The sequence below is a fragment of the Halichoerus grypus genome, chromosome 11, assembly GCF_964656455.1.
Source record: "Halichoerus grypus chromosome 11, mHalGry1.hap1.1, whole genome shotgun sequence".
Classification (NCBI taxonomy): domain Eukaryota; kingdom Metazoa; phylum Chordata; class Mammalia; order Carnivora; family Phocidae; genus Halichoerus; species Halichoerus grypus.
The window spans coordinates 16,384,002-16,410,685 of NC_135722.1; the positions used below are offsets into that span (position 1 = coordinate 16,384,002).

The window sequence follows — 26,684 nt, forward strand, 5'->3', positions numbered from 1 at the left end:
GGTGTTCCGAGGCCCGGCTGGCAGCCAGCTGTGGCTCAAGGAGACCCAGGCAGATGTGGAGGGGAGAAGAGGTGGGCATTGGCAGAACAGACCTGCCCCAGACGATAGGTGCAGGGGTGGGTCTGCTGGAGACTGAGGTACGTTGGTAGATGGCAGGAAAGAGGAGGGCATGGGGTCAGAGGGTCACAGGAGGCTCGGGGACAGAGGTAAGTGCCTTTGGAGAGCTGAAAGGCCCAGGCCGGTCCGGGGCGCAGAGGATGCAGCCAACGCGGGCCGTCTCCTGTCACCTGCCGCCCCATCAGCCCCTCCTCTCCTACCTCCAGAGCCAAGAAACGGTAGAGAGAAACCTGGAAGCTACACGGGCTCCTGATTCAGTCAGGGCCGCACAAGCCCTCCGTCGTGCTACCAGCCGCACCAGTCAGTGCCCCCCTCCCCGCCAGGCCTCCAGACGCCCCCTCCCGGCCTGCGGTGGGAGCAGGGACAAGCCAGGGAGGCACCCTCCCCAGTGGAAGCGGATAAGCTTGGGGCATCCGGCTCAGCCGCTGCCTCGAGTCACAGAATGAGAACAGTGTACATGAACTAAACCTACCCGCTATGGTGGCGGTGAGCTGCGGGGGTCCCTGGACCTCCACGCGGGGGGGGGTGGGGTGGGGAGGGGAGCGTTGTCCTGAGTACAGCCCGCAACAGCAGCTGTGCGAAGTGGGCTGAGCCAAAGCCCTGCTTCTGAACTTGAGTTGCCACTGAAGTTATGAGTGTGTGGGTATGTCTCTCCCGCCCTTCTCTGGTAACCCCTGCCCGGGGCGGATGGACCCTGCACGGCAGGCAGCACCGGCTGGCGCCGCTCCTGCTGCCCGCCTCACCCCTCCGGGGCCCTGGCCCACACAGTGCAGGAAGGGGTGAGGGAGGCTGGGCCGGCCTTACTTCAGAGGCTTGGCCTCCAGGGGGCAGCAGAAGCACCTAAGGTGGGGAGGGCGGCCACCTCCCTGGGCCCCTCTGGGTCCAATGTGCACCTTTCCTATTGCCACCAGGGCTGCTCATTCCTGTGGGGGCTGGGGGGGGGAGGGTATTGGGGGAAACTGTGCAGCGGTCCCTTCACCGGGGCCCAGAGACCACGTCCCAGTGCCACGCAGCCCTGACCACCGAAGCGTCGGACCGCAGGGGGTGAGGAGGGATACGGGGGAGCCCTGCGGCCGCAGCCCAAGCCCACAGTGAAGGAGAGAAAGTGCATGGAGAGGGCGGGGACCCCGTCACTCTCCTCCCCTACACTCTGGGTAGGAGGCCCCGTTCCGCACACCTGCCTACCTTCCGCAGCAACCCCCGCACGGCACGGCGACAGGCTTTCCCGTTGCTCTCCCAGCTCTCTATAGACTCTATTTTTATATCTATTTAAAACATAGAAATGTATAAATATATAGGATATTATTTATAGATATATAGACGTGATTTAATCTCTTACTCTGTGTGTATCCGGACTGTATCTGTCCATATATACAATATATATGCTGTGGGATTTGTATTATACACCGCACATACCCCCTGCTTCCATGCGCTCGCTCTCCTAGGGAGACTGGATTGCATAGGTATTTCCAGAAAACACCACTTCAGGGGATGGGGGCGGGGGGAGGGAAAGCCAGATGGAAGAGGAGGGCCGTACCATTTTCCTCCCCAAAGGGCACTTTTTCTCCCTCTGGCTAACGCACAAGGATCACCTCAGAGGCTCCTTAAAATATCACAGCTCCATCCACTCAGCTAAAGGACCCTGTGAACAGAGAGCAAGAGAGGGGTCTCCCTCCAAGCAGAAGAAGGGCCCTGTGTGTCTCTGGACAAAATCCTCGCTCCTCAAGATGTGAGGAGGAAACCGGACCAGAACCCATGACCCAGCACCACCTCCCCCAGGAGGCTGGTGTCTGGAATGGGACCGTCCCAAGGTCACCTGCCCTCCAAACACGCCACTCCCGCCTAAGGAGGCCTGGCCTCCCTGCGTGGTCTGCCCTAGGCTGGCCTGGCTAGGACAGCCTCTTGAAGGGGCAGAGGCGCATGAGGTCCAGTGTAACTGGAGCCCTCACCACAAACTGGGTGTGGGACCTAGAAAAAGCACGAATTCTACTTGGAAATCAACCCAGACGACGTGCCAAAACCAGATCCAGATCCAGAATTCCTGTTCCTGGAAGGGCGGGGGTGGGGGGGCAGGCAGGGGGAGGAATCTAGAAGTTCTACTTCAACTCCCAGGCCGCCTCCTGGACCCCGCGGGGCTCCAGGTGACCAGCAGCCCCACAGCCCGGCTGGGCCAAGCCTTTAGTCCATTTCTGTGTCATTTTTGGCATCCAACACGCTTTTCCCTCTTTTCTCCTTCTTGGTATCACGTCCAAACAAAGGGAAAATATTTAAACATGACCTTAAATAATTATAAGGTCCTTCCTCCAAATGACAGGGTTGACATAAGCAAGTCAAGGAGAGGGGGCTCAGCAAGACAACTCAACGTGGAAACCTGTAGCGGGGGCTGGGGCGAGACCACCGAATACCCTAGACTCAGGACCCAGCACCGAAGCCGGCCGTGCAGATGCCCTGGAGCTCGAGCCTGCTCTCATTCTCCAGTGAGGATGAGAAAGTAAAGGATCTGCCCTACATTACAAGATGTGAAAAAAAAGAAAAAGAAAAAGCAGGTGTTTTGGATGCCTAGACTCTCACCTTCAACCAGGCAGGCAAAATGCGGGCATTCTACATGGCAAGAGTTGCAGACAGGGCTCGGCTGTCCTCAGGGTTCACAGATACTGGATGGCCATGGGTGTCTTTTTCCTCCACAGAGGAGAAGCAAACCATTTTCATCACAAGGGCTTGGGGCTCCCGGGCTCTGCAACGTATCTGCTTGATCTAAATGGCCATGAACCTGAACTCACTTCCCACCCCCCTCTACGAGCCAAAGAAAGTCACTAGTCAGCCAACCCAACTAGGACGAGTCTCAACCCCAGAGACCAACATGTCCTTCTAAGCCAGTGGCCGAGCTAAAGGGCTCGACTGCATCTGAAGTGACCACATTCGAGATGCCAGGACCGCCCGGCCACAGCTTTTTACGCCCATCAAAGGGAGAACAGGCTAGGTAAGCATTTGGTTCCCTAGGCTAGGCCCTGTGGGTCCCATTAGCCCAAGAGTCTTTTCCAAGGTGGCAGAAGAGTGGAAACTCCTAGGATAGAAATCACATGCAGCATTCACAGGATGGAAGCACTGAGCCTCCTGGGAGCATCCAGCTTGAAAAAGACCCTGTGTAAATTGCAGTGGTGTGTCACCCAAATTGTTCCCTGGTTACTCCCTGTCCCAAGGCAAAGTGACCTTCAGAGTGCCTGACACAGCCCAGGCTTGGCTGGATTCAACAGAGGTCGTGAGCACCCAGAGTTTTAGAGCGCCTTGCCAAACTTCGAGACCCCCAGGAGAGCTCGCCCTGCCTGACGCACGGACACCTGCAGTCCCGCGCTGTTAGCAGCAGCTCGTGCTTCTAGCCCAGAGGCAGCTCACCAGCTCCCTGCTCTCTCGGGAGACACAGGGTAGATGTTGGCGTAGGCCCAAAGGATTTATTTCTCCCCCTGGATAAAAATTTGAGCTCATTTTGGCCACGGCCCTCTTCAAACAGCCACAGCCCTGACTTGTGCTCAGGCAGACATCAATCATTCTCTCTTCCTGGTTTTCAAATGAGTGACCCAGGGGATGGCTCCAATGTAGTGGGTGGAGGGGGGCAGAGGGGAAAGGAGAAGGTGTAAGGCATCTGGTGGCTAGAAGAAAGGATCCCGACCTACTGTTTCTGGCCCCCACCAAGGCCCCCTTGCCAGCCATCTCTGCCCTCAACCCATCTTACTTAGTCTGTGCGATGTTCAAACTCCCACAGACGTGATAGTTTATGTATGTGGTGGAGAGGATATCAGGGAGGGAAAGGTGAAACCTTGTGCTTTGCAACAGTATCCCACTTGACCACAATTACTGACCGGGACGGGAAAAGCAGGGGGGTAGGTTGGGGGGGTTAGTTGGTGGGGGGGCTCATCAGCTTAAAGTAGGGACACGGTACAAGGCTGCGAATTCGCTCAAAGCCTCAGAAAGAGCTTTGGACACTTCCTCGCTAGTTCCTGCTCTCTCCTTGTTCAGAGGAGGGTGGGGAAGTATGTGGGACTGGGGAGGAGGCTGGGGGGTGAATGTCACCAGGCGGGGGGTGCATTGATTTGTTGAAGAAGGCAGCATATGAGGCCTGGCAGTGGGACAGTCGGAGAAAACCAGTTTTTTGTTTGTTTGTTTCTTGTTTTTTAACATGCTACATCACTGTTGAAAACGAACAAAAAAGTTTCAAAAATAATATATAATATATATATATAATATATTTATATAATGAAAAGCTATCGGCTAGCAGCAATGATTCTAAAGTTATCTTAGCACCAAGACCATAGGGGTGGGGGGAAGGGATGTGTGGGGGGTGAGGGGACTGGCAGGACGAGGAAGGGGTAGTGACATGTTCAGTGTTGATGACATTTCCACTATGGTTCTCGACAGTGGCATGAGGCCTCAGAGACAAGATAAACCAAGAAGGAAGGAAGCCACCACAGTATTATGTCTGAGCCAGGCAGGTTGGGGTCACGGGGGCCTTGCCTATGGCCAGATCACACCGTCCTTTGCCCACCCTCTGCCAAGGGAGAGGGGTGGCTCCCAGCAGAACTGACCACGGACACTGCAGCTCTTCCTCCCTCCCCCACATCGGACCTGCATCCACAATACAGGGTCCCTGCATATCCAATATGCATAAATCAGATGTGGAAACATGAACAGAAGTTTTTAACAGCTCACGCACATTTTTTTTTTTTTTTTTTTAAAAACTCCCTTGCGAGGTATACTGGTAGTTAAATGAACAAAAGAGCATTGATCAGACTCCTCTAGCTTAAACCACTACTTGCCCCAGGGAGTAGGCGAGTGGCTATTTCTAAAGCTTATATCATGGTTGTGTGTGGGTAGGTGTGTGTGCGTGTGCGCACACGCGCGTGCGTGTGTGTGTGTGTGTGTGTGTGTAGGCAGATGCCTTGAGAGTCCTGTCTGGCCTCTTTTTTATTCCTTTTTCTTTAGGACATCTCTACCCTGTTCAAAAAAAAGGAAGCATTCACCAGCATAGATACAACGCCTGGTTGCCCACTGCCTCCTGCCAGGCTGAAGGGTTTGGTACCAGCCTTGTCACAAGAGAAGGCCTCAAGCTCTAGAGACCCTCTTTCGAGTCACGCATAACCCAGGGCACAATTTGCATTGATATCTCCTGCCACCGAACTAGAGCAGGCATTTGATTATTAAAGGAACAACAACAACAAAATACCCCCAACACATTATGTGATTATAAAGACAGAGCATAAATAATTCATGTAAATGGAATACATACCTTTCATTTTACTTGTTTTTAGCCCAAAATCGCTGCCCTGTTAGGGTCTGGATTTCTTGGCTCTTCATTCCCCACCCCCCCTCCCCCCAGTCCTGGATCTGACTGGAATTATATTATTTTATTCCACACTATGTAAGAACAGGAATGCAAAAAATCCCCCCCCCACCCCCCTTACACACACACCTTGTCCCTTCCCCAGGATTTCAAGCTCGGTGGTAAGGCAATTTTGCCTTCAGTATAACAGGTAAGATCTTTAGGATCCAGGGGGCCGGAAGGAAGGAATCCATAACCCAGGGACGGGAGAGGCGACAGAGGTGGGGAAGTGGTGGGTGTCACAGTTTGACCGACACGTTAGTTTCTAAGACAGTGAAGGAACGCTCATCAGGAAATGCATACAAACCTCTCAAGCTGAAATCAGGTGGGAGAGGGAAAGAGTCACACACCCCAATCCAGATACACCACCCACCCCATCCCAGATCGGAGATGGGGTTCAGCTCCACCAGCGTGTCCACAAAGGGGCTGAGAACCCCATCGCAGACCACACGAGAAAAGGAAAGGCAAGAACGTAAACCCAAACCCAAACCCCTCAACCCCCAAGCAAAAACATACAACAAACCACCTAGAGGTGATGACAAAGACCCGTCATTTTAGCTTAGGCTGTTGGTTGGCTGTTAGGTGGGAACGCATGTGGCCCCAGCACGTGCTTCCGTGAGGGAAAAGGATGGCCACGGAGGTTGCAGCTGCCAGATCTTGTAGACAAGAGTCTGTTTCCAACATCATTCCTTTGTGAAAGCTCCCAGTGGCTTCTGGTGGACACGTCACCTTGGTTTTTAAAAATTTTCAGTGTGGGCTTATATATATATATATATATATATATATATATATAATATAATATATATTTATATAATATATCAAAGCTTATGAGTATAGATTAAAAAAATATTCAACAGCTTAGTGAACTCTGGGACGCCGGCCCCCTAGATGTCTGGGTAAAACTCAGACCCGTGGTCCACGGTCTGCAGCACGGGTTTCTGTTCCAGCGCTGACATCCTGCTGAGGACCTCGGCGGACAGCGCGTAACTGTTGCCCGACTTCTCCTCAAACCAGCTGTCCAGGGCTCGCTTGGCATCGAAGTTGGTGATCGGTGGGCCGTTCACAGCGATGGTCAACAGGTCGCTGAGCTGCTCCAGGGTCAGGCGGGAGCGGTGGTTTTTGCGAACTCGCTGCAGGGCATTGCGGCCTTTCTCGCAGCACGCGGTGGACGTGGGGAGGACTTTGAGGACCTGGATGATCTTGTTCAAGAGCGGGAAGCGCTGTTTGTACTTGCAGATGTGGCCGATCAGGTCTTTGAAGCCATTTTTGGTGTAGTAATCCGCCTTGAGTTCCCGCCACTCCATCAATAGGCTGCCCCGGGGGTCCAGCCCCTCCCGGCAGATATCCCGGGAGAAGGTCGGGATGGCCTCCAGGTGATCAAATATCTGCACCATGTCCTCCTTGCCGTAGCTCAGGAGCTCCTCGCTGTTCCTGGGCCAGGCGGCCAGGTCGAACACCTGGCAGGCCTTCACGAAGATCCGGCTTCGGGAATCAAACCTCTGAGCCAGGATCACCTGGGTCTTCTGGCAGATCTTCTCCCTGACGGACTGGAACTTGGCCTCGGCCACCCTGAGGTTCTTCACTGCAATCCCGTTGAAGCTCTCTCGAAAGTTCTCCTCGAACTCCTGCAGGTACTCCCCCGGGGAGTCGGCCAGCCGGCTGATCTCCTGGATGGCCTCCTCGATCTTGTCGTCCACCTGGGACACCAGGAGGTACTCGCCCTGGAAGACGTAGGCCAGGCGCGAGAGCACGGCGATTACGTCCAGGAGGAAGTAGATGAGCTTGACGGACTGGTAGTCCATGAGGAACTGCAGCAGGGCCAGCGCAATGGCGGACGCGTCGGCCCGCTGGGTCTGGCTGCTGACGTCCTTGAGGTGGGCCACCACCTCCAGGTAGTCTTTAATGAGGGCGTTGAGGACGTTCTGCTCCCCGATGATCCACCTCACGGCGCGGATGTCCCCCAGGAACTCCGTCTCCTCGCACAGGGTCGACGCCGTGGACCGGAGCTCGCACATGAGGCGCGGCGAGTACCGGTAGAAGCTCAGCAGCTGCTTCAGATTGTTCTCTAGCTCCTCCAGGCACGGGAGCTCCTTCCCGCTGATGGCGTCCAGGACCTCCAGGTGGGGCCGGTGCACCATGAAGGGCAGGCACAGCAACCAGGGCAGCGTCTTGCGGATCGTCATGAACATGCTGGCGCGCAGGCTGGCCGTGACGTTGGCCCCGTCGATGCCCAGGCCGACGGTGGGCTTCTCGTCCTGCAGCCGGATGCCCAAGGCCGAAAAGGCCCGGTCGAGCGCCTGCAGGTAGCTCTCCGTGCTGGAGAAGCCCAGTTCCTGCAGGGACAGGAACTCGGTGGCCGGGGGCCCGTCGCTGCTGGTGTACTGGACGTAGACGGCCACCGTGTCGGCCAGCAGGTCGTCGCTCTGCCCGTCCAGGATGATGCTGAGGCAGGGCGACTGGCGGATGCGCTCCACCAGGTCCTCCCGTAGTGCGCGGGCGATGTGGTGAATGAGGATCTGGCAGTCGCCCTCGTTCATGTACTGGTCCACCACCTTGAGCTCGCACTTGCGCAGGAGCTCGGCCAGGGGCCGGAAGTCCAGGTAGGGCCGGCCCTCGAGGGCCAGGTGGTAGGCGGTGTTGAAGAGCAGGGTCATGTTGCGGCACATCTCCTCCGTCTTCTCGGGGTGCATGCGGAGCTTGTACAGCTGCAAGCACTTCTTGTGCAGGTTACTCTGGCTGTGCAGTTTGATGGTGTGGATCTTGAACTGCTTGGAGCCGATGATGAAGGCCGACGTGCGGGAGGACTGCACGGTGTACTGGCGGCACACGTGGCACCACATCTCGTTGAGCGTCGGGGAGTACCGCAGGAACCAGAACTTCTTCAGCCATTCCTGCTTGAAGCGCCGGATGCGGCGCCCGCTGGCGGACGACATCTTGGAGGGCTCGTCGGTTGCGGTCATCATGTCATTGGAGACGGACTCGTCTGCAGAGTCGACCTCCTGGTCGTCGTCCTCCATGATGGCGGGGCCGGAGACCATGCTCTCGGAGGCTGGAAGACAGATGGGAAGGAAACGTTTAAACCCCGGCGGCAAAAAAAACGCAGGCTCTTCCGGAATGAACGGGAACACGGCCCAAGAGGTCGGGGCCACACCGTGTGAAACAGAGGCCAGTTCCGAGGATGGACTGAATCCCAGCCTAGAATTCTTTTTTTTTTTTTAATATATATATGAGCACTCTTGTTATCCACGGGTGACGGTTCCTCCCTGGGGATTACGCCTGGTGGCCGCCCTGCTCCAGGCTGCCTGCCTTCACCCTCCGCTAGTGGGCGCTCAAGGAACTCAACCTTCTCTACCAACGGAGCAGCAGGGCCCGGGCCACAGGAACGGATCTGTGGGACAGAACACAGCTCACCCAGCCTGCCCAAGTCACACAGCCAAGGCGCGGGGCTCGGTTCTCTCGGCGCTAACGTGCTCGGGGCAGGCGTGCAGGCAGCTTGCCACGGCCCCAGCTTATTTCAGGATCAGAATGCAGTTGAGTTAGGACGCATGCTTTGAATATCTGAAACACCTCATTCTGAGCTAAGGGATGTGGTTAAAATAGGAAATGCTATGTAAATACTCGGACTCAGCTGCAGCTGTGTACTGAAAAAACCTTCCTGGTTGTCGATCGGTTCTAAAAGATCCAGGCAGCCCACAGAAAAGGGCCAAGGCGTGCAGCCACGTGTCCCGTATCCCAGGCCTTTTACAATTCCAGGCAGGGGGGACAGGACCGTGTGTGGCAGAACAGCAGCTTGGGAGGAGAAGAACGAGGCCGTGTCCCGGGACTGAGTTCGAGAAGGCTGGGAGCTCTCCCCGACGAGCTGCCCTGCTTGGGACTGGGGAAGAGACAAAGACTGGGTTTAGAAGTTGAGCGTGGGGCTGAGACACCACCAGGACCGCCAGAGAAAGGCAACGGGTCAAGAACACAGCACACACCCCTCCTGCAGTGGAACTTCCTTTATTGACGAGGAGGATACAAGGGCGAGACATGAAGCATCCCACTGGGGCCGCGGAGCAGCCTGTCCGAGGCAGGCACCTGCGGGCGTGGGTCTCCCCGAAGGTGGCTCCCACAGAGAGCGCCAGGCCACCCTCACACTGCCCACGGGGTGCTCTTCCCTCCGACCACCATCTCATCCACACCGACTTACCTGCAGGGTCCGAGAACTCTGGGAGCTCCAGTACCTGTGCTGGCAATACGGGAGGTTCGGGAAGCTTCCCAGACTTAAGCATGTCTAGTTCGGCCTGGAGTTCCCGGACCTTCTTCTTTAGGCGAATACAATTAGGGCAAAAGGAGGTGGTGGGAAGCTCGTGAGGGTCGGACGCAAGGGAGGCCTCGGCGGGACTGTCGGCCTTGAAGGACGAAGGCTCTTCTTCTTCATCCTCCAACGGAAGCCCCCTGGGCTCCTTGGAAGCCCCCTGGGGGATCTTCCAGTCCCCTTCCCCCTGGGTCCGGCTGACATTCTGCACGCCATGCGACATGCTCATTGCACACCGACTGTAGGCGTCATCCTGGTACTTGGGGACCTTCCTGATGACCAGCGAGGTGCTCAAGGCCAGCTGATGCGCTTCCACCTTTGCGGATTCCAGTGAAGCCTCCAACACATCCTTGAAAATGAGGTCAATCTTCTTCTTCTTGGCCTGGGGGTGTGCGTCCCCCTCGTCAAAGCCACGCTTGTACGGACTTTTGCCCTGTCTCAACACAGGGAGCTGAAGGGGACCCCTCAGGTCTTCTGGGTTATCCAGAGCCTGCTCAGACTTCTCCCTCTGCAACCTCTTCTCTCCTAGGAAGGAAAACCAGGGTGTGAGGACGTGGGGAAAAGCCCCGACGTGGGAGAAACCGACAGAAAACAAAGCAGGCCTCCTGCTAGGAAGTCACTGGACACATCCCTCTGGGGCTGGCCCTGTGGGGGCAGGTGTGACAGAAAGGGAGAGGCGGGTCACTCCGTGGATCACGGGGTCTAGAGTGGGACCCAAAAAAGTGGGAAGAATTCTTGAAAAAGACCGTTTCAAGGGAGCCTTATGTCTATAAGCTGCACATTTATAGGCTGAGGGAATGCTGGAGGGGAGGGCAGTTAGAAGTGCGGTCCCCCTAGAAGCTGATACCCCACCAATCAGACTGGGCAGGTGGGAGCGCGCCTCACAACTCAGCGCGTGGGGGACCCCCGCCCTCCAGGCTTCTTGTCCGGTCCTGGCAATTGAGAGATGGCTGCTTCGACTTGGTAAAAGGTACACAGGAAACACTGCGTCCACTCCTTCCTGCTCCCTGACTGCCTCCAGATGGCCCCGTGGGGCCAAGTCTGACCCGCAGCAACCGTCCTTTTTAACTCTCCCAGGATTTCGGAGGACGAGGTGCACGGGAAAGAAAGTGACCTGAACGTCTGTGGTTCTCCCTGACAACCGAGGCAGGAAGGAAAGGGAAGACGGGGCCCCTCCGGTGGCTGAGGGCTCCCGGGAGCAGCCTCCAACAAGATCAAGAGCGGCGTGACCACACTGACCCAAAGCATTCTTGAAAGACAGCCGTGTCTCCTTACCTGATCCTTCAAAGGATGTTCCCTTTTCTATCTCTTTCCATCATGTGACTGACTTCAAAGACGTTGGTGAGCTCCCAACAGTAATTTTAGCCTGATTCTTTAAAACAGCCGGCACAGTTTCATAAATGGCTATAGAAGTGTGCTCCCTGGGGGTGCAGATGCTAAAGGGGGACCCTCAGAAGGTCCTGACGGCAGCCCGTGGGGCTGGGAAATCTCAAAGGCTTCCCAGATCAGGGCAGGGCCCTGGGAAATGACTCTGGGCAAGGACTCGGCCCAATTAAACATTGCAGTTAAGCTTCCAAAAGCTGGGTTTGCTGAAAAACCACTGAGTGAAGGCCAAGGGATCTCTGTGAGCAATCCAGATGTTCGAGGCTGTGACAGAGCCCTGGCTTCCCACAGCTGGCGAGGGGTACCGTGCCCTGGGCCACGTAGGAATCCGGGTTTCCTACAGGTAACAGCACAAATGGGGGTAACCTATTCAGGACGCCCCTCTTCTGTCCTCACATGAATACCTGAGGAGCAACCTCATGTTCACGGCCCCTGAAAGTCAGGTGGCTCTCACAGCCTACAGTTCTTTTTTTTTTTTTTTTTTTTTTTTTAAAGATTTTATTTATTTATTTGAGAGAGAGAATGAGACAGAGAGAGAGCATGAGATGGGGGAGGGTCAGAGGGAGAAGCAGACTCCCTGCCGAGCAGGGAGCCCGATGTGGGACTCGATCCCGGGACTCCAGGATCATGACCTGAGCCAAAGGCAGTCGCTTAACCAACTGAGCCACCCAGGCGCCCTCACAGCCTACAGTTCTATAACACCTGAGGGGCAGAAAGGGTGGAGATGAATGCTTGTAAAAAATGCAACATATTTGTATTACAGAGCAGCTGTGACACTTGCCCATTTAGAATCTCCAAACATCAAGGGCCACCCTTTCACGTCTCATGGACCAATCAGGCAGCAAAGAGCTGAGGATGTTGAGAGGTCAGGGCTGCACATCACCAGGGAGTCCTCACGCCTCTCTGCTCAAAGACAAGGTCATTCAAATTTCCTAGGATGTGTGGGACACTTCTTGGGACTCAAGGCTTCCTAAGGGCCGAAAAAGACCTTTAAGCACCATGAAACTGATGTCAAAGCCTCCATAAAATATGGAGAAAACACCATAAAGTGAATCAGTGACTCAAAGTAGATCAACTAACATAAATTTTTGGAATACACTGTATTAGATGCATCCTGTTCTTACAAGATAACCACAAAGGCATAATTTACACTGTCTTCAGGAAGCAGTTCTGGGCTCCGAGTAATGTCCCTACTTAAGAAGAACTAATAATTCATGCTCTGGCCTTTCTCAGGGCTCCAGCCTCCAATTACGAAGAAACCACCTTCCACGCAAGACCTTCAGTGACTGAGGGTAGGGATCCCCTTTCCAGAGTGGGGCTGGCACACCAATCTAAGCCTCTACCAACTATGCAGAGTCTGCCAAAGCTACAGGCTACAGAACATCTCCACACCCAAAGGCCACGGAGCTCACCACTGCTCCCAAGGGCTTTAGGACCAACACCCCGCCTCCCCCCCGCACTGCTCTGGCTCTGCCGCACACGGTGCCTTTTGGTCTCCTTCTTGTTTCCTACTGCTCAGCCTGGCCAGGAACAGACCCTCCTTCCTCCTGTATCTTCACAAGTCTTCGTGGATCTCATTTCAAATCTCTCTGCCATGCCTCCTTTGAACCACTCCTGAAAGCTCACTCCCTTCTCTGAGCATTCCCCTTGGGTCTCAGGGCTCTCTCAGGATGATTGCAGCTTGAGGTGCTTTGGAGAAGACACCTGGGGGGGAAGGACATTACAAATCCAGAATTCAAGACGATTATGGCCAAGGGACGGAACCTGTGTCCTCAGATATGACTTTGCTTGGTTTTCTTTTCTTCTGGTGATATGATTCTTGTGGAGACTTTTTGGTTGTCTTCATTCATTTCTTCTTTTATCCATTTGACAAAGATTTTTTGAGCTCCTACTAGGTACCAGACATGCTTACATAAGGCATCTTCGGAGGTCAAATGGAAACCGTGGCAATCTCATCATAGAAACATGCCTTCCTGAGAGAAATCGGCCTGTACCCAACCCCCACATCAGAAGGAGACAAGAGATGAGTACGTCTACTGGGCCTCCTCATTGCCCATCCAATCGCAGATACCTTTTACCAAGTCAGGCAGCAGCCGTGCATTCATGTCCACAATCTGCTTTATTCTGTTTTGTTTTTAAAAATAGCTTAATTGCAATGGGCCACCCCACCCCCTCTTCATCTTCTCCACTCATACTCCACATGAAGATTTATTTCCAAGAAGTAGTTTGGTCAGGAATATGATATGGTGGGGCTTGGGTATAGCCCTGGTTCTTGGGACCACATGGACTCTGGGTATTTGAATGTGCATTTTTAGTGCAAGGGAGGTCCTCTGGAAAGAAGGAGTCAGACTCGCCAGTTTGCCTTGGCCAGACTGAGGATGGGGTTGAGGCAAAGGGCTAGGGGCTGGGGAGTATTTTAAGCCACTTTCCAAGGACTCATTTAAATGGAGCCTGGATGGACATCTCACCCACCAGGCCATCACCCACACCTAAGGTCCCCTTCCCACCTCCCTCCAACCTTCTTCTTCTAATAGAGACTGTTCGTGCAGAGCCTGGGATTGGGACTTCCAAGAAGGAGACCAGGAGGAAGCAGGGCAGAAACTAGTTTTGTCAGGGAGGCCGTATAACACTTTCAGTTAGAGGCTAGACCCTGCACCGAGACCGATGTGTATGAGAAACCCAGCGCTGCCCTTCCTAGCCACGTGACCCTGGGGGAGTCACTGTATCTATCTGATGCTCAGTTTCTACAGTTGTGAGAGTCTGCCAAAGCTACAGGCTACAGAACATCTCCACACCCAAAGGCCACGGAGCTCACCGTGGGGGATCACAGTTCATACGGGATCGTTAGAATTAAGAGCTTATAGCTGAGGGCTCACAGCTGTCAAGGTGGGCATTGTTCTCGGTGTGTTCTGTGTAGTACCCACCTAACTCTCCCAGCTCGCTCACCAGGCAGGCGCTCCTGTCGTGATAAGCACGTGAACGCTATAGAATGGCTGCTTTGTGCGTGTGACTTACTTAGTCAGCATTAGCTACTACTGAGCGAGTGGCACCTTCTAGCATCTTTTCCATCAGTTGGACTTGGGGAAAGAGGTTCCATTTTGATGAAACGCATGTGCTTGGCTCTGGGGCCTTGCCTCTCTCGACACTCTCAAATGTCTGTAACAGGGTTTCTGGGGGAGGAGAACACGCGGGAGTTCCTGCCGCCCTGCCCCGAGCTGCCGCTCACACCCAGACCGGCTGCCCATCCCCCTTCCCCCGCCCCCCCCGAGTCCCTCTGGGTCTCCCCGTTGCTGGTAGACTGCATTTCCCATCGGATTTCTTAGGAAGCTCCTAGAGAAGCAGCCCTGGCTTCCCCTGCGTGGGGTGGCGGGCGTGGCCCTCGCCTGGGGTGGGCACTCACCTCTGGCCAGATTGCGGTGGATGGTTTCCTGCGACATGCTGTGCAGACGCTTCATGTAGTCCTCGCTGTACCAGACCCGGAGCCGCTCTCCGGGCCGGATGTCCCTGCACGCCCGGAAGTAGATGTGCTCGCTGTGCTGGAAGGCCAGCAGGTTCTGCTCCCTCTCCTCCCGGGAGATGACCACGTACCTGGGGGCGAGGGGGACAGGTGAGAATGCACGGGCCACTCGTGGCTGAGTGCCTGCCGGGGCCAGGCACGGTGCCGGGCAGGCGTGGCAGGTCAGAGGTCCACAAGCTTGTGGCACGTGCTGACAAGTCTCTAAGGGCAGCCTGCCTGTCCAGGATCGGGACACCGGCTAGGGGCCAGTCCCTGGTCTCAACGTCACCGTTTTGTGGGACCTCGAGCAAGTCCCCGAGCCTCTAAGAATCTCTGTTTTCTGAGACTAGAAATGACAGCTGCCCTGCCTACCTCCCAGATTCTGATAAATACACAATTCGACACCAGCTACAAAAATGATTGCAAACTGGACAGATCAGGTCAGCTCTTCTTCAGTAGCTTTCAACCGCATGGATCCCCAAACACCTGCGGGCCTCTGATGGTGGTAAGTGTGGGGTTCTTGGACTCTTTCCAGTATTTCACAAAGCCCAGCAGAAATAACCCAGGTGACAAGGGTGCCCAAAAGGTCAATTAATAAATGCTAAAGATCACTATCTTTAAAAAGTGGGTGTCCAGTGCGGACAGAAGAGGGAGGTAAATAAAAGACAAGAGAAGGTTAGCAACTACTCATTAATCTAAGTTATTTTAAGGTAAGGAAACTAGGACTCAGAGAAGGTAAGTGACTTCCCCAAGGTCACACAGCTAATAAATGGGAGGTGGAGCTTTGAGGTCTGTTTTCCTATGTGAGCCTGTAAAGCACCGACTCAGAAAAGCCCAGATAACCTTGAAAGTTGTGCCAAACCCTCAGAATCGCTCCCTTCCCCAACTCTCCCTGAAATGACATTTCCAACACCTAACCAGCCACCTCCAAAAGAGAAGATGATGTAACACGTACAGAGAAGTAGAGACATATAGCTCAAAAGAGGATATCGTTTGGAGTTTTAAGGCTCTGTGCTACGCGAGCATCTAGGAAATTTGGAGTCAAAAATGAACTTCTTTTCCTCACGCTATGGTTTGTCTCAAAAGCCAGGGAAGAAATCAAAGTCTGTCTGACTGGCCTAACTTGGAGCAGTCCAGGGTAAACAGTAATTCACAGAAAAAAAATCCAAGGGGGTAATGAACAAAGGAAAATTATTCAGCATCATTAATACGGAACACAAAGTAGCACCTTGTCTCATTGGCACGGATTTCTCTCCCTCTCTTCTTTTTTAATGATAACATCCATATTGGCTAGAAAAGCGTCTCCCACGCTAATGGGAGAAAGTAAATTGGCACGACCCTTTGGGACACAAATTTGGCAATGTGGCCGCGAACAAGTATTCGTGCATCCACATTCATAGCAGCATGATTCACAATAATCAGGCAGTGGAAGCAACCCCAGTGTCCACTCATGGATAAATGGATAAACAGAATGTGGAATACACACACATTGCATTTTACTTGGCTTTAAAAAGGAAGCAAATTCTGATTCATGCTATCACATGAATGAACCTTGAAAACACATAGTAAGTGAAATAAGCCAGTCACAAAAGGACAAATACTGTAAGATTCCATTTATATGAGGTACTTAGACGAATAGTTAAATTCATGGAGACAGAAAGTACAACGGTGGGGGCGGGGGCGGGGGTGGTGCTGCCGTGTGGGGCCGGGGGAATGGGAATTAGGGTTTAATGGGTATTCTGTCTCAGTTGGGGAAGACGAAAAGAGCCCTGGAGATGGATGGTAGTGATGGTTGCACAACGTAAATGAACTTAATGCCGCTGAACTGTACACTTAAAAAAAAAGTGGTTAAAATGGTCAATTTTATGTTACATGTGTTTTGTCGCAATTTTTGGAAAATTTAAAAAGGAACCATAAGATGCAGACCAAGTAGACAAACTCTACCGACCACCACCCTGCCTGTATCATTGTTTACAATAGTGCAAAAGCAAAGACATCGAAACGTCTAATATTGGCTTAGTAAACCGTGGTATATTCATTCGTACGATGGAATGTTATTCATCTATAGAAAAATGTTTTCAATGGATCTTTCCTGACGTGGAAAAACGGTCCTGTCCTGATAGAACGCAGAGTGAGAACAGTAAGACCGGAAGCTATTTACTCTACAGTTCCAATCATGCTTTAAAAACAAGCCTCGCTCGGTAAGCTACTTGAAGGAAATATACCAATGTTTTACCAGTGACTGATTATCTGTTACAGGTGGATCTGCTCTATCATTTTTTTTTTCTGTATTTTCCAAGTTTTCCTTGTTAAGCAATTACTACAGTTACCCCCACGGCCACCCCCTAAAAAAAGACACATATGCACGCCAATTCCAGGACTGGTGGTGGTCCTAGTGGCCAGCCACATTGTGAATCTACATTCGCCGAGCCTCAGGCATAGCACCCTCGAGCACATCCTGCCCCATGTCGTCGGGGACAGTCCCCTGTGGACTCTGTTCTACTCGGCCCTGGAGAAAGCCATGACCTTACAAGGGGGACCACTAGAGTCCAGGGACCAAGCCACCTGGTAACAGGCTGCAGCGTGGACCCCCGGGTTGCGGGAGTGAGGCCGAGGGGGACAGGAGTGCAAACATGAGCTTTTGGCTGCTTCACCCGTGTTTAGAGAAGCAGGTGGGGAGGGGGGTGTCACACTTGCAGGATTTTTGGCACTTAGATCCTCAGAACTTGCATGGGTCCAGGAACTTAGCCTCAACGTATCTGCGCTTGTCAGAATCAGACATGAGCACTGGTCTCCCTGAGCTGTGAAGACAATACTGTGATATCCAGGATGCCCAGTCATGCCACTAACGAAGAACCTGGGGAAAGGAAAAGAGGACCCCTGGCCTAGAGAAGTCTTTCCGAACGAATACTTCCGAGTCGCAACTCTGTAGCACAGGGGTCTGCTTTTCTCCGGATCTGAGATTCCTTCTGAATGTGCAAAATATTTTCCAGTCCCCAATTTTAGCAAGAGCCTGGGGTTTGACATCCAAAATTAATCACCCTTGTGGTTAGTACAGAACTGGGGTAGATCCAAAGTTTCCTACTCCCAGATTCGGAAGGCAAACCATTCATTCATCTTCCCTCACAAGAATCACTTGGATCACAGAGCACAAGGAAAGAGACACTCTTCTCTTTTTTGGGGGGCGTTTAAGCAATCATCAAGCTCTAAAAGCTAGAATTATTTTCTCTGGCATCCAACTTTAGGAGAAAAAGAGATGAGGAACACCTAACTATCAGGGATTTCTTCAAAAGAGCAACTTCTAGACTACGTCCGAAACTTTAGAAAGATTCAGGTCAATTTCCCTTTCTACCTCCTGGTGGTTTCCTGCCCGATAAAAATCAAGGTTTAGGAAGAGAACTCCAAATCTTTGCAGTGATCACAATCTTCCAAGACAGATCAAAATTTGTTCAGCATCTGGTTATATTTGGTTGTTTTGAAACTTGGCACGTGAAATATGACATTTTTGGCAACTCTCAGCAAATCGTAACAACCAGTCCCCTCAAGATGCTGAATGGAGCCAAGCTAAGTCCCAACACAAATGACCTCAAATCAGATCTCCCTCTTGTAAGTATTTTGCAGTAACCCCCCAATGGTTTGATCCACTCCAAGAATCCTTCTGTCCCCATACGACAACCCCTTTATGAAGAGCCACGCCTGTCCCATTCCGAGAGCCCTCCCTGGAAGACAAGGCTCTTAGGGAGTGAAAATCTCTGTATCTGTTGAGTTTCCAGGTCACTACTTCGTTGGAGAGAAGGCACAGTGTATGTCAGAAGGAGGTGGAAAATGGCTAACGCAGGCCACTCTACAAATAATAGAGCTCATCTGATAGCTTTTCAAATCAGACCCACAGAGTTGACGCCCTTTGAAACAATCAAAGGGGTGGGTGGTAGTGGTGGGGGGGGGCATGTGTTCTCGACTGAAAGTTTCATGATGAGAATGGATAGTTTTTATTCTGAACTCCTTGCTGACTTTGGGTACTGGATAGATAAGCACTAAGACAACACTCTCACACCTCACCCACTGTGCCTTATCAAATGCACCATATTTTCTCGCTGGGTCAGGAAATGACTATCAGTTCCAACAGAAGAGAGAAAATAACCCATGGGGCAACCATTTTGTTGGAGTGGGGGCAGAGAAAGGCCAGGCTCAGATGGTCCTGCTCAGTGGGTATGTCTCTGATGGAAGGAAACTGCACCAGTCACGGAGGTCAGAAATGGGAAAGAGTGACCAAGAAGAGGCTGAGCTCCGTTTTCTCACATGCGTTTAGGTCTCGAGCTGGACAGGTCTTTGGGTCATGCATCCACCCACCAGAGGGTCACCCAACCTCCGACAGAACATCACCCAGCCAGCCTGTAAAGCGGCTGGAGGCCTCAGACCCTTAGGTGGGACTTCCCCATCTTACAAGGGAAATTGTAAAAATTGGCTGCCCATTCACTTCTAACCACTGGCCCCAGTTTCGCCTTCCTGTTTTGATGTGCTAGACCCACAATCCCCACTGAAGCCAAGAAAAAGAAACTACAGAAATTTCATCTGAAGTTCACAGGCTCTTCATCTCTCTGTCCCCTTTGCTTCCAACTTGATCCCTTCCCTCCCCAGGACCAGAGGGAGGGGTCTGCCAGTAACTGGTCAGCACCTAGACCAGGCTGCAGAAGACCCTGGGCCCAGTTTCACAGTATCTTTGCCTGTGGCAGAAATCGGATGACCTGGGTCCCAGGAGGTCAAAGGCGGGCTGGAACCTTCCAGAGAGGGGATAGATCCCTGGTCAGGACTTGGGGATTTCCTGCTTGGGAGGACCTCTCTGTGTGACTGGGAGTAAGCCAAGGCAATGCCCAGGTTAGGAGGCCCCTTCTCTTCTAAGGAGACTCCCAAAGGGACCCGGAGGACCCGCTCTGGTTACTTTGAAAGCCTCAGCTCTCGGAGGGCAGGGTCTTGCCTGTGACAGACAGATACCAGAATCAGTGGGGAGGTGTCCCCCCAAAAAGTTCATGCCTCAGGCTGGTCCCTGAAGTACACTGGCAAATGGATAGCCCCTGACCCTTCTGGAGTCTCCTGCCAGAGATGGTGACTTTTTTTTTTCCAGGACCCCTAACATTTTTTAGGGAGCAGAAGGTAAAATTCACTCAGCCATGCCCTGCTTGTGCTGTGCAGAGACTTTAAACATGGCTGCACGGTTTCCTATGTGGCTGCTTTGTCTCGCTCTGCTCCTCGGTTCCGTCCTTTTCCCCACAGGGCTAGCTAGCACGGCGCCCGACACAGGGCATCTGAGTACTTTCGGATTCGGGAAATGCCGACGGTGCTGGAGCCCCTCTGGCCGGCATGCTTTCCCTCAGTCATCTAAGCCCTGCTCTGGGGGCCTCGAGGTTTTCACAAGAAGCGAAGAAAGAGAATATACACCAAAGAAAGATCCTGGAGACCGGGTGCGTTCCAAGTGTGAGATCAATTTCTTTTTATTGCCATCTTAACAAAAAGACTCGGGAAGGCAATCTTGGATTCCAGCATTGGAGGGCAGGGGAATGCCGGGCGATAATCAAGCCACTGGGCTGTCGGACAGCGGAGTGTGCGGTCTGGGGTAGCAGGAGCCCCCAAAGAACCAAAGAGTGGGGAGATGGAGCTGAGGCCACAGGGACATTGCAGGTGTCCCCCACGCTCTCGACATGGGACAAAGCGTGGTCTGGGTTTAGAAGCAGCGCTCCACGAACAGCCACAGCAGGCACTGGGGAGAGCGGCCCCCCCGGCCCCCACCATGGCTCTAGGGGGCAGACGTGGGAGACGGTGGGCCGGGGGGTGCGGGGGGGGAGCTTCTGCTGGGGTCAGCCTCAGGCCAGGGAGCAAAGAGGACACAGAGCTGAGCTACACCTGGGTCAGAGCTAAGCTTGCAACTGCCACCCCACCTCGCTCGCTGGCTCGAGGAACCTGGCTGTCTCTCCGCACTCCCACGTGAAACGTGAAGCTAGAGATGTGTGTAGCTGATGCATATGCAGCCCAAGCAAGCGGAGGCAAGGCATGCTGGAACTTGGATGGGACAGGGGCCCTGCTGGGCTCTTCCAGAAGCCAGAGGAGGAGTCACGTTGCAGGTGCCGAGGCTTGGGCCCTGCCTCTCCCCCGCGCCCCGGCCATCGGCCTTAGTGCCAGGGCGGGGCCGGGGACTCACCTCCTAAATACTGCTGCTGCCTCCCGCGGGCACCCAGGAGAGCAGAGTCAAGGAGCAACACCCCTCCCAACTCTGGATCTGGCCTCTGACGGGGCTGGGGAGCCGGGCAAATCCACAGACCCGGCTTCCGGGCCTGGCGCCCCCCTCCCCCCACCCCCGCCCCCTGCCGACTAACTGTTGTGTCATCTGTCATCTGTGAAATGCAGGCGATGCTGGTCATAACGGTGACAGGAAGACCGGGCGTGGCCGCGTCTCTGGCTGTCCCGAGAACCCACTGAGATCACACATCTGCAAATGCAGGGAAAGCATAAGGTGCTCTAGGAACGCCAGGGCACCTCCTCCTTCCTCCGACGCCATCCCGTTCTTCTCCCCATTCCACACACAAGGCAAGCACAGCAGCTGAGCACACGCACCGCAAGGGCAAGCGGAAGGCCAAGGCAGGGGCACCACCCGCCGCGCTCGGAGCCCTGGGGAAGGAGAGGACGGGCCCCTCCTGGGAGGGCTCGGCTCCCCCTGCCCATCCTCAGGCTTCACCCCCTTCGGAAGCAGCAGAATCAGGGCGCAGGAGGCGGCTGTGGCAGCCCTGAGGTTGGCAAGCAGGATTCCATTCAGATGCTCCCCGCTCTTGCTACCCTCTTCCCCACGAGGCCCGCTGCCGTGGGCGCAGACCAGGAGGAGGCCGCCGCTCCGGCACAAGCAAGCGTCAGGCAGGCAACTTTGCCCACATCTTCGGCATCGGCCAAAGATGAGGGCCTGGGGCTGGATGCACGCTCTGTTGGAGCCCAGGGCCGCCGACCTGCGCGTGGGGAGGAGATGGCGGTCTCCCCGGTATCCTACAGGGGTCATCGGTCCCAGACATGAGAGACTGGCTCCTGTCTCGAGGCCAGGCACCCGTCCTCCATCTCTCTTCCTCCTCCTGTAGACTGGCTGGGTTAGAAATTGTGCTTTCTCTTCCGAGACCTGGTAGTCCGTGCAGGGGCCGGTGCCAGGGAAGCCTGCGGGGGCTCTGCCGGGGGCGCCTCGGCCTGAGGGGTCGAGCCCGTGGGGGCTGCCCCGTCGGGCCCCCGCTGAGATGCCCGAACTCCGTCCCGGATCTCTGTCAGCGTCTGGCACATCTGGCCGACGCGGCTGGTCAGCTCGGCCATGGTCTGGCCGATGGCGTGCATGCTGTTTGCCATGTCCCGGTGCACGGTCACCAGCTCCCGGCAGATCTGCTGGAACGCCTCAGTCTGCTGGACATGGGCATGGGGGAGCTGCCAGTCAAGGCCTGTGCTGGGCGCGCTGGGGTGTGGCCGAGGGGTCCTGCAGGCGGCCTGGGCCTGGGGTGAGGGCCGGGGTAGGGCCTCCGGCTTGGGGCCCACCATCTCGGACTGGTCTGAGGAGGAGGAGGAGCGGAGCAGGGTAGGCCTGGCCAGGTGGGCCTCTTCCTCCGCGGACCGCTGCAGGGGCACCCGCAGAGGCTGCCTCGAGGGCCCGGGGGCCTCCTCATCTTCATCATCTTGGGGGATAGAAACAAAAAAGGGCAAATGATTACAAAAGAGAGAAAGGGGGCAGCCCTGGGCTTGGGCCCACCCCCAAGTCACTCTCCAGTCCCCCTGCCCTGCCACCCCTGAGCCTCATTCAGCACCTGCCTGCTCCCCACCCACCCACAGAGACGCCCCTGCTCCCCAAATCCCTGAGGCATGTGGGCCAGGCGCCCCTGGGGAGTAGGGTGGGCGTGAGGACTGCCCAGGCCCCCTTCCTCTTGCAGGAACGGCGCCACTCTCGCGGGAGAGCCCAGGTCAGGGGACTTGGAGAGCCCAGGCCCAGGGACAGTGGCAGGTGGACCCCGTGGCTCCCTTCATCTCTCTGTGACTCAGTTTCGGCAGAGCAAGGATGGTGCCTGCTCTGTCCACCTACCCAACCACTTGCCTACCTAGCAGGGTTGTCAAGGAAACTAAACAAGAGAGCGGACAGGAAGGAGCTTGGCAAAGCCTCACGAGGCACACCTGCCAAGAGGCGCTCGGAGCGGCCGCGTCCGCCTTGCCTGGGCCCCCTTGTGGCCTGGCAAGAATCTGCAGCTCTAAGTGAGCGCAGGGGGCGGCCGCCGGCTGGAGCTGGGAGGCACGGGGTGGCGCGGGGGTGACAATCAGACTGGAGGGTGCAGAGCAGGAGAGCCACCTCGACCCCCCAGGTGGGCCACCCGGCAGTGTCTGATAGCTGGCAGGCGCCCTCACACAGATGGCTCCCCCTCGCAGCCAGTCACAGGGAAAGGGGCCCAGCCCCTGCACACGCCGGCCTCGGCTCTCTTGGGAGCAAGGTTAGGAGCTGATTCCCATGGCAGGAATAAAAGATATACAGGTTCCCTGCCTGTCCCAGAGGGGCTAAATTCAGAACCACCCCCAGGGGAGGTGACGGGGAGGACAGACAGACTCATCTTGCCCCCAGCCGCACGCACGCCTCCCCAGGGTCCCAGGGCCTCCCTTGGGCCGGCTGGGGAAGAGCCCAGTTACTCATAACCACTCCTGGTGGGACAGCTGCCATCCCCCCACCCCGGGGATGCCAGGACCCCCATTCTGGCAGGGCAGGGCTGGAAGGAGAGGGCGGGGCTGAGGTGATGGTGCTCCCTTCCTTCCAGGGCCTCCTTCCACACAGCCCCTGGCCTCGTGCTCTAACAGCTGGTCGGCTGGCCGGGAAAAGGGGGCTGGCCGAGCCTGCAGGGGAGGGGTCCCGGGCCCCCTGCCCAGCCCAGGTCACATTTGGTAACCTCATTACCTTCCGTCTTAGGGAGATGGAGGAGAGAGCAGGGCAGGATTTAGGGAATGGACTTCACTGGGTTCTAGGCCCCCTTCTTTTTCTCAAAACTGGGCAGAATCACCCTGAAACTTAGCAAAACACTGATTCACAGGGAGCTGGCAGGACCGGGGCTCGAGTCCTGGTTCTGAATCTAGCTCGGGGGCCACCTCTGCTTCTGGAACTCAGCTGCCTTGTCTACATAGCAAGGAAGTCAGACTGGATGGTCTCTGTTCCTTTCTGAGTCCTGAAGAACTGACTCCGAATGGCCACCTGTCAGGAGCCCTAGCCAAACAGGAAATCAGCACAATCCCAATCCCAACAGCAAGGGGCCTTGGAAGGGAAGCAGGGTCTTTGTGATCCACCTTCCCGGGGCTGGCCAGCCGCTGACTTCCCTGGAGTCCTCCCACCCTGCTCCATCTCTCAGAGGCCGGGCTCCGGTTGGGACTGTGGGCCGAGGGTGGGCAGTGGGTGTGTGCAGAAGCCAGAACTGAAGGGGGTGCAGCCCCAGCACGGAAGGGTCTTGACTGCTCCCCCCCACTCAGGGGAGCCCCAGCTCGAACCACAGCCCCAACTATAGGCTGCTGGGCCCAGAGATGACCGCAGTCAGGCCCCTGGCATCCAAGTCCCTCCCAGGACACAGGAAGCCCAGGAGAATGGGGCAGAGAGACGTGGAGGGGGCGTGGGGGCAGTAGGGACGGGGAGCGGACCTGGTGAGACGGGCAGATCTCACCAGAGCCTTAGCAGGGAAGAGAGAGGCAGAGGACCGTGAGGAGTGGGAGTGGGCAGCATGGCGCAGAAGCTCAGCAAAAGAACACAGAAGTAAAGACATTAGGAAGAGAGAGAGAAAGAAAGGACTGATTGCACCCCCCCCCCCCCCACCCACTGTGGCCCGGGCCCTGAAGACTTGGCTGGCTTCCTCCCGCGCCCCCTCCCCCGCGCCTGCTACACTGGGTTTCCCTGGCTCCTCTCTGTCCTGGAACGTGCCAAGCGCCTTCCTGATGCAGGGCCTCTGTACATGCAGTTCTGGGCCTGGAGGCTCCCCGCTCCCCTCCCCGCGCCCCACGCTGAGGCCCGGTTAACTCTTACTCACCCTGCGCCTCTCAGTTCCACTCCCCGCCCCCCAGGGAGAGCCAGATCCTCGGCCCCTGGCCCTCAGACAGGGCTGCTACGGAACTGGCAGGGCCAAATGCAAAATTTGAATGCAGGACCCCTTGTTCAAAGACTATTAGGAACTTCAAGAAGGCAAAAGCAACTCGTTAAAGCCGGGACGGTGCCCTTGTGCACGCAGAGCCCGAGGGACACTGCGCAGGTGGCCAAGGTCGTGCACCCAGGAAGTCAGTGCCGCTCTCAGGACCTCCTGCGTCCACCCTTCAGCCCTTCCTTACGACTGTCCTCATACAACGACTTAAAGCTCGTGTATTCCCACGAGTCTAGGGACGACCCAAGAGCAGGGCCAGTGTAGGTTTTATATATACAACTCTGTCTTCCCAGCTCCCAGCACAGCTCCTGGCACAGAGTTCAGGAAGTATTCTAGAATGAATGAACGGAAAGGGGCGGAGAAGACAGAGCGGGAGAAGGAGGGAAGGGTGCATGGGAAGACTGGATGAGACAGAGAAGGACAGAAGAGAGGAGAAGGCGAGGCAAGGGGGGAACGGCCGAGGAGGAGGAGGAGGCCGGGGAGCAGGCAGCGGGGGCCCGGGGAGGGGAGGCCGGCGGTACTCACAGCTGGTCGAGGGGCTGTCGGTGCCATCCAGTTCTGCCCTGGGGAAGTTGTGCCCGGAACGGGCTGTGAGCAGGGTTGACTCGATGGCCCTCTCGTGGGCAGTGAGCATGATGGTGGGGGCCCGGCCCCCAGCCCCGGGGCCTGACAGGGACTGCTGCATGAAGGCCAGCTTGTCCTTGGTCCTTCGTTTCATGTCATCCCATCTGTGCTTAATGTCCTTGACGGAGCGGGGGACCTGGCTGACGGAGGTGATTTTCCGAGCTATGCCTTCCCAAATCTTGTCCCTGTCGGCATGGGACAGCCGCATGGTCTCCCTCCCAAAGAGAACCGCTTCGTGGTGGGTCACCTCCGTGACCAGAATGTCCAGTTCCTCCTTGGAGAACTTGGGTTTCCTCTTGCGCTCGGCCAGGGGCGCCACATTCCTTGGGTTGAATATCCCACAAAGCACAATTGGGTAAATGACCGTCAGGGCGGGTGGTCCTCCTCCTTCCTAATCGCCGGCCCCCAGCTGCGGAGCCAGGAGGCACCTGGGCACCCTCGCCCGCTCACCACCACCACACCCTCCTCCTAGCGAGAGGCCCCTTCCCCTACTCCTCGGAGGGCAGGAGGGTGGGAGGGGTGTGGCGTAGTGGGTGGGAGCGCGGCCCGAGTCAGACGCCTCCCGTGGCAGGCCCTGCCTTAGCCCTGGCTAGCTGGGAGAGCCCGGGCTGTGCACTCAGCCTTTTCCAGAACCCTCTCCCCGGCCGGGTCAGGAGTAGCAAAGCACACGGACCTCGGGATCGTTACGAGGGAGGGGAAAGCAGTGATGTCCGAGAGCTTTAAAGCCCTCCGCAGGAACAAAGGGTCCTTACTGGGGTTGGGAGCAGGCCATTGCCTCAGAGATGGCTCACAGGAAGAATATTTAAACAGGGCGACTATTTACAGCGGGCTTCCCGGTGTGTGGCCTCGCTGGTGACGCCCGTGATTAGGGTGTGGTCACAGAAAGCTCACTCTGTCCTGTGGCTCTCTTCGTCTCCCTCCCTGGCTCCCAAGTGCCCCTCAGACCCCACCTCTGGGTGTGTGGAGGCTCCCCTCCGACTACAGTCCTGGCCAGCAGCAGCTCTTCTGGGGTCGGCCGCTGGGGCCTTTTGGCCGCTCAGGGGTAGGACGTGAGCAGTCCCTGAGCGCCCACCGGGAGACAAGTTCCGCGCTGACGGAGGCCAGGAGTGACCTTGGCTTCCATCTGCAGAGTAGCCAGGGGCTGCTTGACTGACTGAGACCTTGAGCAAGAACCACCCAAGAGAGGAACCCAAAGTGCGGAGGGGAAACCCGGAGCCCGAGGCACTCCTC

The 26,684-nt window shown here is 55.6% G+C and overlaps 1 protein-coding gene across 15 annotated transcripts in view; it reads right to left on the reverse strand.

Moving 5' to 3' along the window:
* Positions 1-5,574: 5,574 nt before the first annotated feature.
* The window catches only part of PRDM11 (PR/SET domain 11), a 79,635-nt gene continuing 58,525 nt past the window's right edge, over positions 5,575-26,684 (reverse strand). For 13 of the 15 annotated variants that reach the window (XM_036097714.2, XM_078058132.1, XM_036097710.2 and 10 more), the window contains 3 exons: positions 14,569-14,756; positions 9,678-10,310; positions 5,575-8,540 (listed from right to left, as the gene is read on the reverse strand). In XM_036097714.2, the coding sequence (XP_035953607.1) occupies positions 6,376-8,540; positions 9,678-10,310; positions 14,569-14,756 (2,986 nt within the window). In that variant the 3' untranslated portion in view covers positions 5,575-6,375. Of the gene's footprint in view, positions 8,541-9,677; positions 10,311-14,568; positions 14,757-20,124; positions 22,356-25,355; positions 25,778-26,684 lie in introns of those variants that run through there. The other 2 variants (XM_078058136.1, XM_036097716.2) reach the window with 2 other exon arrangements.